Below are 15,770 nucleotides of genomic sequence, written 5' to 3'. Positions count from 1 at the left end.
TTTGAGAAAGAGCAGGAGGAACGAGGCTGCTCCGCTAGTATCAAATGAGAGATGGCCTCAAAAGCCCTCAATGCAAAGGGGGCTCTGGGGAACCACAAGTTCATGGTCACCTTGCGTTTGCAGGACCATCCCAGAAGGTTTGCAGATTCAGGTTTGCTTGTGATGTAGGATTAAGTGTGAAAGCTACATGACCACAGGTTATTCACTGGGTTTAAGGAGGAACTGCATCAGTCGCAGCTACCAGCATCAGAAGTCTCAATGCCAGTGATTCTCAGCCCCAGTTGCACAGGAGTATCACCTGGGGAGCTTCTAGATCTCTGGAGCCCAAAGCTTCACTGCAGGCCAATTAAATCAGAAGCTCCAGAGTGGGATCTACACATTGGAATTTTTCAAGGCTCCCCAGGCAATTCCAATGTGTAACCAAGACCAAGAGCTGTGTGCTTCCAATTGAACATACACAGGAATTACTGGGTAGTCTTGTTAAAATGCATATTCTGATTTTGTCCCTCGGGGTGGAGCCTGAGAGTCTGAATCTCTAATAAGCTTCCAAGGGTCACTGATGTAGCTCAGCTTTAGAAGTAGTGAGCAGCATGTCACAAGGGGTATTCAAGAAGATTCTGGATGATTATGTGGTATGGATATTGCAAAGAATGGTAATGCATTGGATCGGGGTTGGGATTCTATCAATGCTCTTTGACCTCTTTGTAACAGCTGAAATTTTCTACCCACCCACCCCTGAACAATATCATCCACAGAGAGTCAATATATAAACCCAGCAAAGCAGAGCTATCTCATTAGAATAAAGATGGAGAACCCAGAGCTGTGCCCTCTTGGCCGCCTTCTTCCCCTACCTTAAGGCACCCAGAGTCTCCACCAAGTACACTATGACAACACCTAGTTATTATTTAATAAACCTATCAACCTTGATTTCAAATCCTGAGGATTATTTCAGAAACTGAAACTATTCTTGCTTTCGACAATGATCCCAGCTAGTGGGACATAAGGAAACCTAGATTAGTGAGCACCAAGATATTACGGCATTAAGGACAAGGGAGTCTGCAGGATTTGAGGCTACATGGTCTGCATTCAGCAAGCTTATCCTGTAAAATGTGTCAAGCCTCATTCACTGCTTACAGGGATGAACAAAGGCATGAAGCTGTTGCTTGAGCCTTCCTTCTGAAAGTTCCGTTGAGTCCATCAGCAGGATTTAATGATCAAAATCATTGTGCTGGGTTCTCTCATGTCTATGACAACCCAGCACATATCTCACCAGCTGGAGGCCAGCCAGTCTCTTCTGTTGCTGCCTCTTGCTGTTGCTGTTATGCTCACTTATAGTGTATCTTTAACCCCAGATCTCTTCTCCCAAGGCAGATATTTATTCTGAGAGCTGATAAAATCCTAACTGGCAGAAATCTAGGAAATAGCAGAATGAAAGCCAAAGCAAACATGGAGCCAAACAAAATAAGATTGTGCTGACTCATTGACCAGCTCTCTAAAATATGATTTTGACAAATATACACATATAAATAGACGTATCTCCAGTTAATTACAAGATATGGTAAAAATATATATATATATATATTTTTCTAAAAAGACATCAAGGTAAAAAAAAAAGTATTGAATTTTATATTTTCTAATAATGGAATTTCATTGATTTGACCTACATTCGTTTATAATTTTTGATAAGTTGGACACTGTTTGGATTGACCATTTGTAATTTCTATGTAAATGGGGTTTTTCTGAGCAATATTTAGAAGGATGTGTTTAACCTTTTATCTCATCCAAGAATCAAATCTGCCTTTTATTTTTCAGTGGGGATGTGGCACGGGGAGGGTGTAGTTGTCAAGTGCCTCGGGGGAGCAAAAGACTGCGAATCTGGAAACCTAGAATGCCAGCTTAGCTCAATTTTTCTTACATAATTTGTTACTAAATTTATTGTGATAAAATATGTATAACAAAATTTGCCATTTTATAGTGTACAATTCAGTGACATTAAGTAAATTCACGAGGTTGTACAACCATCACTACTATCCATTTCCAGAGCTACTTCTTTATTTCAACCTTTCTGTAACAGCTGAAATGTTCTACCCACCCACCCCTAAACAAAATCATCCCCATCTTTGTCTCAAACAGATTCTGTACCCATTAGACAATGGCTCCCACCTGCTCCCTCCAACTCCTGGTAAACCTCTCATCTACTTTCTGTCTCCATGAGTTTCCCTATGCTGTATAGATCATATAAATGGAACCTGGCAATGCGTTTCCTTTTGTGTCTGGCTTATTCAGTTAGCAGAATGTTTGCAGGCTTCATCCATGTTGTCACACATGTCATCACGTCCTTCTTTTTTAAGGTTGAATGATATTCTATTGCATATAGAAGCCACGTTTTGTTTGTCCATTCATCTATTGGTAGGCATTTGGGTTGCTTCCACCTTTTAGCTGTAGTGAATGGTGTTGTGTGCAGATTCAAATAATGTCTGTGTGAGTCCTGGCTTTCAATTTTTGGTGTCTATACCTAAAAATAGAATTGCTGGATCCTATTTCTATGCTGTATTTAATTATCCCTATAGGAACATGGAAAAACCAATGTCCCTGACTGTAACACCTTTTAGCTGAAATTAAGCCCATATTTTTTGTTGTTTTCAAATAAATAACAATTACTGTTGCTTCTTTAAAAAGGGAAGGATTTTTAAAAGACTGATATTTATCTTTGCATGTTCATAATGATCTGATCTGTGATTTCACAAAGGGAAAGAGCAGATTGTATTTTGTATTCAGGTATGGTGCGGCCAACAGATCAGGACGTGGTTGCCACTAAAAGACACTTTACTACTCACAGTTCCCAAGCTAAAGGGCCATGGCCCCACACCAAGCCAAGCCACACAGGAAAGCCTTTATTGGGGTTTTTTCAGGGAGGAGCAGGCAAGGCCAGGTAAACAGGTTTAAGATTGGCTGGTTTGAATGACTTCAGCAGCCTCCAGGGTGTAGGAGCTGCCCCTAGTTGTCTGATGCCTGCCTTTGGGTGATTAGGGCAGGAAAATAATGTCCTACCTTGTAAGAGCCCAAGAAAGCAAGCAAGTGGAAGTATGGGCTGTGTTTCGGTTAGTTTGCATATGAAAGGCATCCAAGTGGAAAGTTGTTTGTTTTCTCAAAGAATTAGCTCTGAAAGAGTCAGTCCCTCCCTGAGCTGCAGGGACCCAGATGCCAAAGCCTCAGATACAGAACCAGAAAACACAGTTAATACACACTTTAATAAAGTCATTAAATCACAGACAACAATGGAGTCCCAATAGGCTTGCATACCTAGGGTCTGAAAGAGTTCTCAGTGCTAGCTGTCTATTAGAATAACTTGGGGACAGTTTCTAAAATGTAATTTCCTGCTCCCACCCGCAAGCCAACTGAATAAATACCTTTGGGCACTGATCATTTTAAAAGTTTTCCTGGTGATTTCTTGTGCATTTGGGGTTGAGAACCCTTGGCCTAAGACAATGTTTCTCAAAGTCTGAATCACAAACAGCAACATCGGCATCTTTTGAGAACTTGTTAGAAATGCACATTCTCAGGCCCACCCCAGCCCTGCTGAGTCAGAAACTGTGGATGGGACCCAGCCCTGTGGGATTGTAGAAGCCCTCCAGGTGATTCTGAAGCCCACTCGAGTTTGAGGGCCACTGGTCCAGGGTAAGGAGCATCAGCGAGTTGACCAGAGTGTCCTCCCATCACACTCCGACCCAATCTCGCTCAGTGCCCTGCAGCAATGTCTCGGCAAAGCTCAGCTGACATGTTTTGGTCACAAACGATTAGTCTGCATGAGGCAGGGCTATTCTTTCAGGTAGGAGAAGTCAGTGCAATTTGGAGGTTTTCAAGTTCTCCCTACCCCTGTAGTCTCCAAACATTTTGCTTCCAAGCAATGCCATTACAGCAACCAGGAGGGACTGAGATCAGCTAGGAAACACAATATGTAATCCCTGCCATGGTGGCTGGAGAGCCCTGAGGCTCCCACAGGAGGTAACAATTCAGAGGGCTTTGAAAGCCAGGTGAGACTGGAGCAGCCTGTCTGCACAGAACACATACACTCACACGCTGCTTGGTGCAATCTGTGATTTGTCACTTAAGCACTCTTCGAGTATCTTCAAATGCAAATTTGATATGCAGAGGGACTGAATAAGTAGCAAAAACTATGGGGCTTTACAAAAAAGCAAACAGGGTATCTACAAAGGAGAAATTGAGTGAATAAGTGGGTGTTCCTCATTGGAAGAAAATCATTGCATAAAATAAGCATGAATGGTGAACAGAGAGGAAGAAAAAAATCATTGGGTGACTTTTCTCCATTGACAAGAAGCTGGTTTTCTGACATCACAGACCTGAATTCTAATCTCAACTCCTCCCTTTACCCGCTGTGAATTTGAGAAAATTAATTAAATTCTAAATTTGGTTTCCTCGTCTACAAAATGGGATTGATAGTACCTACCCAATCATTTGCTTAAGGATTAAATAAGATAATGCTAGTAAAATGCTTGGCTTTGTGCTTTTTATCAACACTCAAATTTAACTACCATTTCTGCTATTAATACTGTCATTAGCATTGTTATTTGCACAGTGACCTAGAGTAAAGTGCCCCCAAATATTAGCTGTTCTTCCTAGTATTATTATTATTATTATTAGGAATTCTGAGTATCTCCATTGTACTCATATCTAAGAAAAGGGCTGTAACTAACCAGACAACCCAAGGACCCCCAACCCCCGAGAAAAAATACATTTTCCCAAAATTCAAAAACCTAATTTAAGTCTTCTACTTAAAAGAAGCCTTCCCTTTAACAGAAAAGGATAAATTGTGCTGCCGTAACAAACCTCAACATCTCAGAGGCTTAACACCACAAAGGTTTATTTCTTGCTCATGTCCCAGTCAAATGTGAGTCAGTTGGCATCTGTCCTCCGAGGGGTAATTCAGGGACCCAGGCAGCTTCTATGTGAAGATATATTCTTAAAGCCCAGGCTTAGAAATGGCTTATGCTATGTGGCTTTCACCCACCCACTAATCCTGGTTCTAGGATTAGTCTTATCTCTCTCATTCAAGCTAATTATTCTGATACGGATAAATCCACTTATCACATAGCATGAACTGGGCCTTATCAGCCATCATGGTAGTTCTCAACTGAATGTACTAGTTGATGTACAACGCTGTACTAAATTGAGCATAAGTGTAGTCTGGCAGGCATGAATTGAGTGATATAATTACCTCCTTCATTTAGAGACTGTAGTTCTATTAATGTAGCCTGAGTTTGCATTTTTTGCGGGGGGTGCAAATGATATTGAACTGATCAACTGAAATTGCCATGGGTATACAACAGATTCAGTGCCCTGTCATCAATGTTTTCTTTTTTTTTTTTTTCAATCTGAGCAGGAGTATTCATTATGGAAGAAGTCCACAAGAAAAACATAAATTGAAAAGATTTGTTTTCTGTAGTGTATTCATTAGTATCACCTCTCCACCCTATGCAGGTGACAAGTCTCCCTGGAGTGTGCTTTATAGCCCAAGCTCATTAATGGCAAATGCTGAGAAAGGTAGCTGCCAAGCCTTGACTGCCCCTGCAATAACAATAACAAACAAAAAAAAAAAACTAAAACAATAAGTATCTTATACTGACCTTTCTTGTTTACCTTGCTGTAGGTACCACATCTGCGTAACTGTGCTGATCTACTTCCTCCCCCTGCTGGTGATTGGCTATGCATACACCGTAGTGGGAATCACACTATGGGCCAGTGAGATCCCCGGGGACTCCTCTGACCGCTACCATGAGCAAGTCTCTGCCAAGCGCAAGGTGAGCAGGGGGCAGGCAGAACCAACCCACCCTGGCACAGACAACAGGCTGTCGAGAAGGGACGGTACACTTGTGAGCCCCAGAGGCAGCAAGCACAAGATATCCCTAGGTCTGGGGAACAACAGAGAGGAGAGGAATCTTTCTTCAGTGTCTTTGGAACCCAGATCTGGCTGGACAGGCATGAGCCACCTCGCTTGCTCTTTAAGAGTAATTGCAACCTGTTGATCCATTAAAACACACACACTTAAATAAAAAATCAGCGAAGAGTGATTTGGTCCTCTTTTTATTATTTATTTAAAGTTTGACAAGATAATACATTCATGTGGTTCAAACATCAAAAAGCATTCAAAGGAACAAAATTATAGTGACGAAGAATGGATCGGGGTTGCCAGGAGTCAGTGTTTCGGGAGGCTTGGGAGGAGTGGCCTTCAAAGCAAGAGCATGAGTTTCTTTGCAGTGATGGAGCAGCTCTGTATCCTGACTGTGCTTGTGTTTTTATCTATACCTGTGATGGAATTTCATAAATCTATACACCAAAAAAAGAGTGCATGTAAAAATTGGCAAAACCCAAATATAGTCAGTAGTTTGATGAATGGTCAGTGTCCTGGTTTTGATAATGCGGGATGGTTATGTGAGATGATATCATTGCAGGAGGCTAGTTGAAGGGTACCTGGAATTGCTTTGCACTACTTTTGCAACTTGTTGAGGGCCTTCAATTAGTTCAAAATGAAATATTTTAAAAAATTTAATTCTTATCATGGGAAGCCTCTCTCCCTTCTTGATCTGCCATCTACCCAGGTCCCAAGCTTGCACACACACACGCACACATGGGCACACACAGATATGCATACAATGCTAACCATTGTTATTTGCTTCTTAACCTTTCTAGATATTGGCATTTATAAGCAAGTAAATATACATTATTTTCTCTTCTTTTTTACACAAATAGTAAATACATGCTGTTCTCACTTGTTTCACTTAAAATTGACAAGATCTTTGAAAATCAGTACATAAAGAGCTTTCTCATTCCTTTTTTTATTCTTTGGTAATTCTTTGCATAGTATTATCTGGTGGTACTTCTCTGCATAGCATTATATGAATGCTGTAGAGTTGTTTGCTAAAGATGTCTTGGGAAGGGGTTACATCGCCTGGTGTCTTAGTCCATTTGGGCTGCTATAACAAAATGCCTTTGACTGGGAGCTTAAAAACAATAGAAATTGATTTCTCACAGCTCTAGTGGCTGGAAGGCCCAAGATCAAAGCACAGATAGATTTGGTATTTCAGGAGGACCCGTTTCCTGGTTCATGGATGGCATTTTCTATGTCCTCAGATGGTGGAAGGGGGGAGGGGTCTCTCTCAGTCCTATTTTATAAGGGCACTAATTTAATTGATGAGGGCTCTGACTTGAAGACCTAATTGGTTCCCAAAGGCCACCTGCTAATGCCATTACCTTAGGGGTTAGGTTTTCAACATATAAATTTGAAGCGACACAAACATTCAGATCATAGTATCCAGTATTCACAAAACCTTCTTTTAAATCGCTTTTAAACATCTGGTGCTCCCTGAATGCAGCTAGTCAAATCTTTTCCCTTCTCCTTCCCTCCTCCTCAGTCTCCAAACCAAGCAGCTTGCCCTAGCTCACTATGTCTCCCCTTGTCCCACCCCTTCTGTTGTGCCCGCCCACCCAGCCTGCTGCCCCAGGCCTTTCCCTCCTGAACAATCTTTCACGTTTGCTCATTAATTTGTCTCCCTGGGTTCCTCCAGTCATGAAGAATAATACAACACAGTAGTCCCCAAATGTGAGCATGCATCAGAAGCATCTGAAAGGTTTGTCACACCCAGAATTTGGGTTCCTATCCCCACAGTTTCTGATTCAGTAAGTCTGAAATAGGGTCCAAGTATTTGCATTTCTAACAAGTTCCCAGGGGATGGTGATGATACCGGTTCTGGGACCACACTTTGAGAACAGCTGACTTAACCAAAGTCCTGTAGCACCTTCTTTTAAATACTTCCCGCTTTATCCCATACTGTGCACAGTGAGGGCATGGGAGGAAAAAGGAAGCAGTCATGAGAGAGGGGGATGTGCTGGTGGTCTCACCTATCTCACCCTCTTGCCAGGTGGTCAAAATGATGATCGTCGTGGTGTGCACCTTCGCCATCTGCTGGCTGCCCTTCCACATCTTCTTCCTCCTGCCCTACATCAACCCAGATCTCTACCTGAAGAAGTTTATCCAGCAGGTCTACCTGGCCATCATGTGGTTGGCCATGAGCTCCACTATGTACAACCCCATCATCTACTGCTGCCTCAATGACAGGTGAGGATCCCAACCCCATGAGCTCTCCAGGGGCCACAAGACCATCTACCTCATCCTAAATGAGTAAACCCAGCTGTGAGACAAGAGGGACAAGTGGGGACTGCAGCTAACTTGTCATCACACAACTCAGCCTGGCTGATTATCACCATCCAGGAATGGGAGCCCAGAGTGGATTGATTTTCTTTTTTTCTTTTCCAAGGGGAACCAGAAATCCATATTATTGTCCAAACTCTTCTGATTTATAGATACTGGCAACTAGTGGGGGAATTAAAAAGTTCTGTGGTTAATGCATTGTAAGGCAGGTCTGCAAGCTGGATCTAGGCTCCAGGCCGTGGCGTGTGAGTTTGTTCACTCTGCTCTGTGGATCCAGTACACAGTGGGCTATGCATGCAGAAAGAATTCCATCCCCGCACAGAGCACATTTGCCTTCTCTGATCTCTCACTGTCCTCTTCCCATTTCATCTTATGATGTGAGCAGCTTTACCCACTTTCTTCCAGCAGTTCCAGCAGGACAAGGTAAGGCAAAAAGGAGTTGTGACCCCAGAGGCCCCTCACTTTGTCAAATGGGTTGGGGAGAGCCATCCTGCAGCAGAAGCCAATGTCAGAGAAGTAACAGAAGGCAGAGCCCTTCAGGAATGGTGGTCAGCGGTAGGGAATTCACCATGGGGTGCAGAGGGCTCCCAAAAGCAGTCTGGGACACACAATGGCTGCAGCACAGTCTGTCGTCCAGAGCACCACCAGCCTCCGGGTGGGGAAGGAGGCGGGAGAGGAAGGAGAAGAATACAATGCTTGTTACCATCTTTATATCCATCAGTCCTCAGCCTGTAAGGTGCCTTCTGTGAATCAGACACTCGGGTACTAGGAATTTGGGGAAAGACCTTCTCTTCAACTTGTCCAAAGGGTCTCTGTTAGTCTAACTCACAGATTCACCCTTATTTCTAAAAGTTTCATGACCCGCCTGCACTTTTTTTTAAGTTAAATCTAGCAGCATACCTTTAAGTAAAGGTTAATTCTTCCTATTTAACAACCGGAGAAACTGAGGCACACTGAAGGAACATGATGGCAGAGAGTCCTCCTGCGGAGAGTCCTCCTTCAGTCAATGGGCTACTCGAGGGGAAGGACTGAATCTTGATATGTGTTTTTACCACCCAGTAACTAGCACAGCGCTGTGCACATAGTAAACACTTAGTGAATGTGTTTTGTTGATGTAGAATTGACCCAAAGTCTGCTGACCCCATGCGGGGGGAGACAGCATAGTTCAGGGCCACCCCTAGTAAAGACATATTTCACATAAAGATTGTTCCAGTGACGGATTTTTTTCTAGTCTTGGATTTGACCTTGTTGACTGACCCTTAAGCCTTTTTGGCCTCAGCATCTCCAGCTGTGAGTTAATTTTAAAAACAATAACAGAATCACGCTTGGGTATGTCCATGTGTTAACAAGCTGATGCAATAGTAGGCAGCCCTCTGAGCAGGCCATCCCAAAGGGTCACCTCTTCATCTGCTCACTCTCCAGGTTCCGTCTGGGCTTCAAGCATGCCTTCCGGTGCTGCCCCTTCATCAGCGCCGGCGACTATGAGGGGCTGGAAATGAAATCCACCCGCTATCTCCAGACCCAGGGCAGTGTTTACAAAGTCAGCCGCCTGGAGACCACCATCTCCACAGTGGTGGGGGCCCATGAGGAGGAGCCAGAGGACGGCCCCAAGGCCACACCTTCATCCCTGGACCTGACCTCCAACTGCTCTTCACGAAGTGACTCCAAAACCATGACAGAGAGCTTCAGCTTCTCCTCCAATGTGGTCTCCTAGGTCACAGGGCCTTTGGCAGGTGCAGCCCCCACTGCCTTTGTCCTGCCTCCCTTCATGCATGGAAATGCCATTCATCTGGAACCATTAGAAACACCCTCACATTGGGGCTTGCAAAAAGGGTCAGTATGGCTTAGGGAAAACGTTTCATCCTCAAGTCAAAAAAAATCTCAATTCTTCCCTATCTTTGCCACCTTCATGCTGTGTGACTCAAACCAAGTCATTGAACTCTGCTGAGCCTGTAAAATAACAGGTTGGACCAGCTTTTCCCAAAAGCCAATTCATTCTATGATTCTCGAAGTGACTTTGGCTGCATGCGAGTGCTCATTTCAGGATGAATTCTGCAGCACAGCTGCAGACCCGGAAGACTCATTTTCCTGGAGCCCCGTGTTACTTCAATAAAGTTATTTCACATTAGCCTCCTGCAGCTGGAGGCTCCCATCACCCCAGCCTACACTTGACAGGATGAACAAAAGAAAGCGCCACATAACATCTAAATGAAAAATTTAGCCCTTTCTTCAAAGCATCTGTGAAAAGAAACATATGTATTCCCCTTTTTGGCATCTCAGTATTTCAGTGCATTTACACATCATGAGATTAAGAACCTCGAGCTTCCACATTATGTCCCCAGTGACTGTCCTGAGCAGCCAACGCAAGCAGAATATGTCCACTGATACCTGCTAATGTCTCTTACAGACCAGGAGTTGGTAGACTTGCACTACATTTAATGTGTAGCTGACCTTCTTTTCCTACTTATAAACAAGAAGGCTGAGTTAGATAATCTAAGTGTTCCTTTGAATCTTAACATCATATGGTTCAAGGTTGTATGGGGGTTTTTTTGTTTGTTTTATTAAAAAAAAAAAAGAATAAAAGAATAGGAGCAGTGAGTTTCATAAATAATACCCAGTTCCTGGAGATGTAGCAACTGCTAAGGCCATCTGTAACTATCCATCTCAGACATTCTCCGATTTGTCTTAAAATCCTGAGTACATTCCTTCTCCTGGAAAGTTTTGGCTTTTGACAGAGCAGAGGACTTCATGCCAAAGCCTACATCCATCCAGTTTTAGCAGGTTGAATTTCACAGCTGCAGAACACTGTCAGAGAAGACAAACATGGGCTTCCTGCTTTGACCTTTTGGGTATTTTAGGGTGGGGGCCCTAACCTTGATTCTTAATTTTACACTCGCATCGTGCTCATATGTGCGACAAGCAAGAAGGCTGCACTTTGCAGCTGCACTTCTGGGAAGACAGCATCTTGCATCTTCCCTTCAGACTCTCTGAATGTCTCCTCCCTGCCCCATGGCTTTGCCAGCTTCCTGTCTCTACAAGATAGAATGACTCATCAACCCTAAAGGACAGTCAGTCTTCCAAGAGCCATGAACTGAATGCTTTGAATCCTAATTCGGATTTAGAGTTTCCAGAAGATGAGCACGCAGTTTTCTTTTTCTGTCTCCCAGATCTGTGTTTTGTCCAGATTTGGCTGGAAGCAGAAGCTTCGTGTAACATCCATGAATGTCCTCCTGGTAGTTTACATAATGGGTGCACATGTGCCACATCCATACCATTAAGGGGAGAACAATGCACTGTTTACAGCCTTTGCCAGTCCTGTTGGCTCTAATTCTACCAGGGCATCCGCAGACCTGGGGGAAGACGCAATAGTATAAGCCAGAAAACCTCGAGAACCACATTCTCCAAAGCAGCATAGGAAGTATTAAATAAACTAAGTGAAGCCAGGTCATTGCAGATATATAAATGGAAGACAAAATTTAGCAGCAACAAAAGTGAGTGCCCTAAGCATTAGTCATACTTCCAAGAGACCCTTGCTGTGTATGGATTACTCACTTTGGAAGGATGTAAACAGCTAACATGATTATGAGAAGTACCTAAGAAGACGGTGTCAAGAAGTTGGGGACATCTCATCTATGGAAGAGAAGGTTGGAGTTGAGCTCAACGAGGATTAACTGAGCGCCTGCTCTGGACTTTGCCCTGAGCTGGGGACACACAGCCCCTGCAGCTCTTGAGGAGCCCACCTTATTGGCCATCACTAACTAACTCACCAGTCCTAGTGAGTCCAAGGTGCCCAGCAGTCATGGAGGCATCTGAGAGGACAGATTCTCCACAGTGTTCTAAAAACCCACGCTCAACATGGGCAGTCAAGCCAAAGACTGGGATCTTTGGAGAGCCTCTGGAATGAGAGTTCTCTGGGGTACTTACAAAGGGAGCTGTCAGTCATTCCAGGGGACCTAAAGGAATAAGGTTGAACAGCATCATCTCTGTGCATAGTAAAAGGGAATGTTGCATGGTCCTGGGCAGTTTCCAATATGGCAAAGCATCTGCTTGGAGAGTGCCAGCAAGCCTTCCTCTGACCCAGTCTCCAATGTCCACTAACACAAAAATGTCATCATCTCCCACATGTGAGAAGCACCGTGATTTGTACTGTGCATGGGTCACATTCTTATTCTAGAAATGCGTCACCCTGTGTTTATCTAAGTGTGTTTCCTTGGTGTAATGTCCAGTAGTAATAGAATATGAAATATCAAGGAACCATCTTTGTTATGTGACTTTCAAAATGTGAGATCTCGTTGCTGACACTGTGATATTTGTATTGTGCCGATCTCTTCCTCCTCCTCCTCCTCATGCTTTCTCAGGGAGGAGCCCTGATGTATGTCCTGAACTCACAGTTCCTAGACCACACTAATTGAGGAGAGGAGTGGGGAGCCTTTATGAGAGGAGCTAGAGAACAAGAGTCCTTCCCCTCCTTATGCCCCAGGAGAATACTAAGAGATAAGGACAGAGTGGAATCCTGGGGAAAGGGGACTCAGGAGCTGACCTCACTGGCCTAATTTGTGGGGAGAAGAGTATAAGTGGAGAGGGGCCATTCCTGAGGTTTCCACATTTTCAAGCCTGGGCTCCTGGAAAGAATATCTACACAGAAATAAAGTATGTGTTTCACTCTCTCACGCCTCTGTCTCTTCTCTAGGGGTCCTAAACATCTTATAGGACACTAAATGGGATGGTACTAGGAACCCTAATAACTTGCGTAGCTAGAAGGATGGAATCAATGTTCAGCAAACTCTTACCTCTGTGATGAAATGGGTTGGGAAGACGTGGGAACTGTTCTCAGGTTGAGATCTGGGAAGGGAGGTGGGATTATGTGAAATGACAGTGATGTTGCCTATGAAGAGAGCTGTGTCAGGATGCAGACACGACAATCGAGTTATAAGCACAAGAGTTTTCATAGGACAGGAGGTTGGGGGAAATAACATCTGAGAAAGACAACGGGGAAAGAAAGCAGAAGTACTCAGAGACAGCCTTCAGACCACCATGCCAATCTGACATCTGGGAAAAAAGGGGTGGTTAGGAAGAGCCTTAGACTGTAGTGCAGCTCCCAGCCCAACATGTGCAAAGATTGCCCAGAGAGACACTGCATGTTAGCAGAAATGGCTAAGCCTGATGCCCTGCCGTGCTCAGCCACTGGCTGGGGCTCTCTGGGGAAAGTGCTCTGTGTTTGAACACCATGGTGGATGCCAAAGCCCTGCAGCTGGAGGCTGTCAGCCAACTGCCCTGCCATTCTTCCTCAAAGAGGGATCTGAGCCATGTACCTCCACAACTACCACCCAAGCTTTGATCCAGCCCCCTGCGTTTGAAAACACATGTCAGGAAACCTGTGGCAGGCTTTGAAACATCAGTGATAATCCCTGTGAGCCCTGGCAATCTGCCTCGTGCACCTTGGGTTGCCTGTCCCCTGTGCCACCTCACCCCCAGCAGCTCCATCAAAAGAACAATAAGCAGCTGGTAACAGACTTGTAGTGGCAACAACTGCAAAGGCACTGAAAGAGGGAGTTTTGAGAACATAGACTATCCAACACAGTTAGTATCAGCAACAAGTAATACAGATGTTTTAGTTAAATCGAGGCATCTTCAATGGGAGTACGTGGATAAGCTTTAAGGAATTTGCAAGTCCCCTCCAAGTTCCCCACAAATCATATGTAAAACATTGTGTGTGTTTAATAAGAGGTGCAATTAAAGCTGAATCTTCTCAAAAGAAATCATTCACCCTCTGTTCCCCAGGAGGAGGAGACAATTTAAATTGTTTATAAAAGAGTGGCAAGAACTGGAGACTTTCAGAGCGGCGAGAGGCAGATGAGCCCTGGGAGAACCAGAATGGTTGCTGGGAAGCTAGAAACAGCTTTGGAATAAAATCATAGCTCACCTCAGATACTCAGATGAGTTAAAGCTGTAGAATGTCATTTAAAATATTTGCGGCAGTAAAGACTCCAAATTCATAACGAAGGGGTATGCTCACTCTTCCCTTGTTAGCTGAGGGAAGACTGCAAATTGAAGAAATTACAAATCAAGAAATAACTCAGGATGCGGAGTGCAGACATTCCCGTGCAGAGTCAAAGTCGTTTTCACTTATTCCTAGGCATGTGTGGCCTGCCTGCACAATGAAAGTGCTCAGCCTTGGGCACCACACCTGGCTTTAGTAATACTCTCTGATGGAGCTCCTGAGCTCAGAATCCAAGAGCAGTCTTTCAGTCACGGCTCCTAGCACAGTGCGTATGGTGGGGACACACCAGGAATGTTCTCCTTCATCTTCAAAGGTGAAAGGAGCATCTGATTGTAGAAATTGTTTCCCTGAACCCCACAGGCAATGCTCAGAGACACTGTTCTTTATTTCTACCCAGTTCAGGAAAACAGAGGAAGAGGACAGAGGCCATGGAGCCTCATATCTCACAAGCACCAAATTCAGCATCAAGGAGTTGCATACTTTGGTCCTGGCTTCTCTCTCAAGCAGGGCAGCTTGCAAAGGGAAAAGACTGATAATTGGAAACAAATGACTAAACAACATCAGCAATGACATGAACCCTAAGGGCCAGCTGCCCTGTCACAGTCACTATCTGATGGCATGTTGGCTGTACATATTCTAGTAGCTGCAGAGATTATCATACAGATTCAAAACTAGGCTTCCTACATTTTGTGTATCTCTCTCTCTCTCTCTCTCTCGCTCTCTCACTCTCTCTTCCACCTTCCTTCCTTTCTTCTTTTTACTTCCAGTTTCTGTTCGTTTTCTACTCTTTCATCCAACACTGCTCCCATCCCTGGAAGCCCTCTCCTCCCAACGCTCTCTCTGCTGAAATCTCTAGGTTTTATCTCACTACTCTAGATGCTTTACTGGTGCACTAATTAATAGAAGACTTGGTATGTGTTATACTATACACTGCAGCTTTGTGTCCCCCCACCCCACAAATTCAAATGCTGAAACCATCACCCAATGCGACGAGTCGAGGACTTTGGGAGGTAATTAGGTCATGAGGGAGGTGCCCTTGTGATGGGATTAGCCCTTTATAAGAGACACAAGAGAGCTTGTATCTCTCTCTGCTCTCTGCCATAGGAAGGACAAGGTAAGAACATGGCCATCAGCAAACTAGGAAGAGTGCCCTGACCAGAAACTGACCATATTGACACAGTGACCTTGGACTTCTAGCTTCCAGAACTGTAGGAAATAAATCTCTATTGTTTATGCCACTCAGTCTATGGCATTCTACTATAGCAGCCCCAACTACCTAAGACAATGAGAACCTACCCATCCCTACTCACAAATTCCCCTTATGCATCTCTCCGAAGCCCCTCACCCATCATATGTAGTCACCCGCCCACACTTTCCCTTTATTCCCTAACCCTGTCACCCACTTTCCCAAACTGAGATGGCTTTCACCGCAGGATGCCCAAGTCGGTCCCAACACTAAAAAGAAGCAGCTGAAAAGAAGAAGGCACTACAACTGTTCTACATCAGCATGCAGGACCTCAGAGCTCATCCCCAGCGATCGCC

The 15,770-nt window shown here is 44.2% G+C and overlaps 1 protein-coding gene across 1 annotated transcript in view; it reads left to right on the top strand.

Annotated features, from left to right (window-relative positions):
* The window catches only part of TACR1 (tachykinin receptor 1), a 147,950-nt gene extending 135,058 nt beyond the window's left edge, over positions 1–12,892 (top strand). The window contains exons 3-5 of the mRNA XM_011987255.1: positions 5,669–5,819; positions 7,938–8,134; positions 9,650–12,892. Of these exons, the coding sequence (XP_011842645.1) occupies positions 5,669–5,819; positions 7,938–8,134; positions 9,650–9,941 (640 nt within the window). The 3' untranslated portion in view covers positions 9,942–12,892. The remainder of the gene's footprint in view (positions 1–5,668; positions 5,820–7,937; positions 8,135–9,649) is intronic.
* The last annotated feature ends 2,878 nt before the right edge of the window (positions 12,893–15,770 follow it).

The sequence above is a fragment of the Mandrillus leucophaeus genome, unplaced genomic scaffold (assembly GCF_000951045.1).
Source record: "Mandrillus leucophaeus isolate KB7577 unplaced genomic scaffold, Mleu.le_1.0 Scaffold1083, whole genome shotgun sequence".
Taxonomy (NCBI): Eukaryota; Metazoa; Chordata; class Mammalia; order Primates; family Cercopithecidae; genus Mandrillus; species Mandrillus leucophaeus.
Note: the sequence above shows the minus strand (reverse complement) of the source record. Positions and strands in the feature narration are given on the sequence as shown.